Genomic DNA, 2,396 nt, shown 5'->3' on the forward strand with positions numbered 1-2,396 from the left:
GGACTCACCCCGAACCGGCGCTCTCCCAAGGTCCGCAGGGACCCGCCGGTTCTCTGAGGACATAGCAAGTAGTTCGACGCCTACTGCTAGTCGCCGACAGGAAGTTGCTCCCGAGAATAGCTCGGTTCGAGCAAGCCCGGCGATATCGCAGGGTGGGGTAAACCCGACGTCAGTAGCGTCGAACCCCTTAAGGAACGTGACCATTAGGTCCAACCGAGATAGGAACTCTGCTGGTAACGCAGGAGCGTTAGCAGTACGAGACTTCGCGGGGGATGGGGACAACGAGCCCTCCAATGCACTACCAGTGCCGAGGTCTCCGGTCGTGCAATTGAGGATGCAACAGTTCCTCAATATTTTAGGGCGCACCGCCCAGCTTGGGGCGTATATAGCTGAGGCCCCCGACCAGGAATGGTCTCCGCGTAGGGCGTTGTCTTACGTGGCGGAGAACCTCGATATGGAGGGCGCACACACCCCGGCGACGTGGCTTCATAACCACGCGCTGGATCCAGAGGCAAGTACGCCCGAATGGGCGTCGCGGATGCTAGAGTCGTATCCGACTCGCCGCGCCAGGATAGTGGAGGAGAGCACTACTGAACAGCAGTCGGGGCAACAATTGCAACCACCACCACCTGAACCCGCGAGCCAACAATATGCGCAACCGTCGGTTGCAGAGGTCGCGGACGAGTCACCGTCCCGACTAAATACAGCCTACGAAACGGCGACCGAGCAACTGCAGGAGTTGCCGGACATGGGCCTCGGATTGATACAGGATGGGGAAACTGTTCAACCGAACAGTAACCCTGCCCCTGAATTTCATCAACGGTTAGAGGCCGCACTGGCTCGTACTCGAGACCAGCGCGAGCAGAACGCGGGCATCGCGGGTCAATCGAACCGCGTTGCGTCTCGTCCCGGAAGTCGGGAGTCGCCTACGACCCTCGCCTCGAGGACATCACCGTCGTATCCCCCAGGACACGGACCGCGAACCACCCGATCGCCCGCGCCGAATCCGCCGAACCAACAGTCGGCCGCGACGGTTAGGGTCACCAATGTGGCGGCCCAGCCAGAACGTCGCCGGAGCGTCCACTTTGGACAGGATAACGCCCACCGCGCGCCGACGAGATCGTCGCCGTTAGCGGCCTACCCTCCCTACGTCGCACTCGGCGTGTCGGCACCGCCCACTCACGTTCATTCGAACATGGGCTCGATAAGTGGGCATCGCAACCGGCCTAGTGCACCACAGGTGCATCCAGCCGTTTCGGCTGCTCCGTACGTAGGAGCGACGTCCACCATTGGTGGGTATCAGCTGCCTCTACTGGGTGCGCCGAGCCAGGTAGCGGCGAGCCCTGACCACACCAATCTTCGAGACAGTCTCGGGATCAGCATGATCCTGAGCATATTCGACAAGTGTCTGGGTGAAGACCCCGACGAACCACTACCGCCGTACCTCAAGCAGATCAAACTGAAGGCACCCGACCCTTTCGATGGAAAGGACGACAACGATGCCTTCAACGTCTGGCTGGAGAATCTCTTGTCCTATCTGGACACCCTCAGACTGAGGGGACCGGACTTGGATATTCAGAGAATATCCTTCACCCGTCAGTGCTTGACGGGTGAAGCGGCAGTCTGGTATCAGCAGACTGTTACGTCGCCGATACGGCCAGTAGATAGGCCCATGTCACACCTCGAGTCCATCATAGGACTATACCGCCGTTTCATCCTAACGGATCAGTTCGCTGTAGCAGCGCGAGAGTTTGCGAGCGTTCGATTCGAACCTCACAATGGCGGGGTATCGAGGCTGTATGACCGACTGGTCTATTACGCGGAACGAATGTTCCAGCCGCCGACTCAACAGGACATCAAGGAGCGGTTTGTAGCAGCGCTACCCGCTTCCATTGAGCGCGAGCTGACTATCAGCCGGGGCCTGCACATTCGCCGCGACGACTTCGCGACATTCGTGTCTGCCGCGCGCGAGATAGAGGAAGCAATGGCTTCCTTTAGGTCGCGTCGAGGGCATGATGGGTCACAGCAGCGGACGTCGACGTCGACGCCGCCGCGCCATAGCTCGACTTCCAAAGGGAAGTACCGAGCGGATCGACCCCCTTCCCAACAGGCCCCACAACCTCGACCAGGCGGTTCTGGTCAGAGACCGGAACGGAAAGGGCAACCTTTCCGTAAGGACGGTCGACCACATCGTCAAGAGGTACCGCGACAGGGACAGTCGAAATCGACGCCTCCCAACGTCGGATCATCGGGGGGTAACAACCCCAATGTCAAATGCTTCAAGTGCGGCGGACAGGGTCATATTTCGACTGACCCAAAGTGTCCGCAATATGGCAAGTCCGGCCGTATGTACGCCCAGCGGATCGTCGACACCGACGACTTGGACGGTGAGGCCG

At 59.8% G+C, this 2,396-nt stretch overlaps 1 protein-coding gene across 1 annotated transcript; it reads left to right on the plus strand.

Moving 5' to 3' along the window:
- Window positions 1–334: 334 nt before the first annotated feature.
- Window positions 335–2,387, plus strand: DICSQDRAFT_176046 (uncharacterized protein; the record flags this gene model as incomplete). The annotated part of the gene is made up of 1 exon (XM_007371851.1): window positions 335–2,387. A coding segment is annotated over one exon (2,053 nt), but the record flags the coding sequence as incomplete, so codon positions are not given.
- Between the last annotated feature and the right edge of the window lie 9 nt (window positions 2,388–2,396).

The sequence above is a fragment of the Dichomitus squalens genome, assembly GCF_000275845.1.
Source record: "Dichomitus squalens LYAD-421 SS1 unplaced genomic scaffold DICSQscaffold_371, whole genome shotgun sequence".
In the NCBI taxonomy this organism is placed as follows: domain Eukaryota; kingdom Fungi; phylum Basidiomycota; class Agaricomycetes; order Polyporales; family Polyporaceae; genus Dichomitus; species Dichomitus squalens.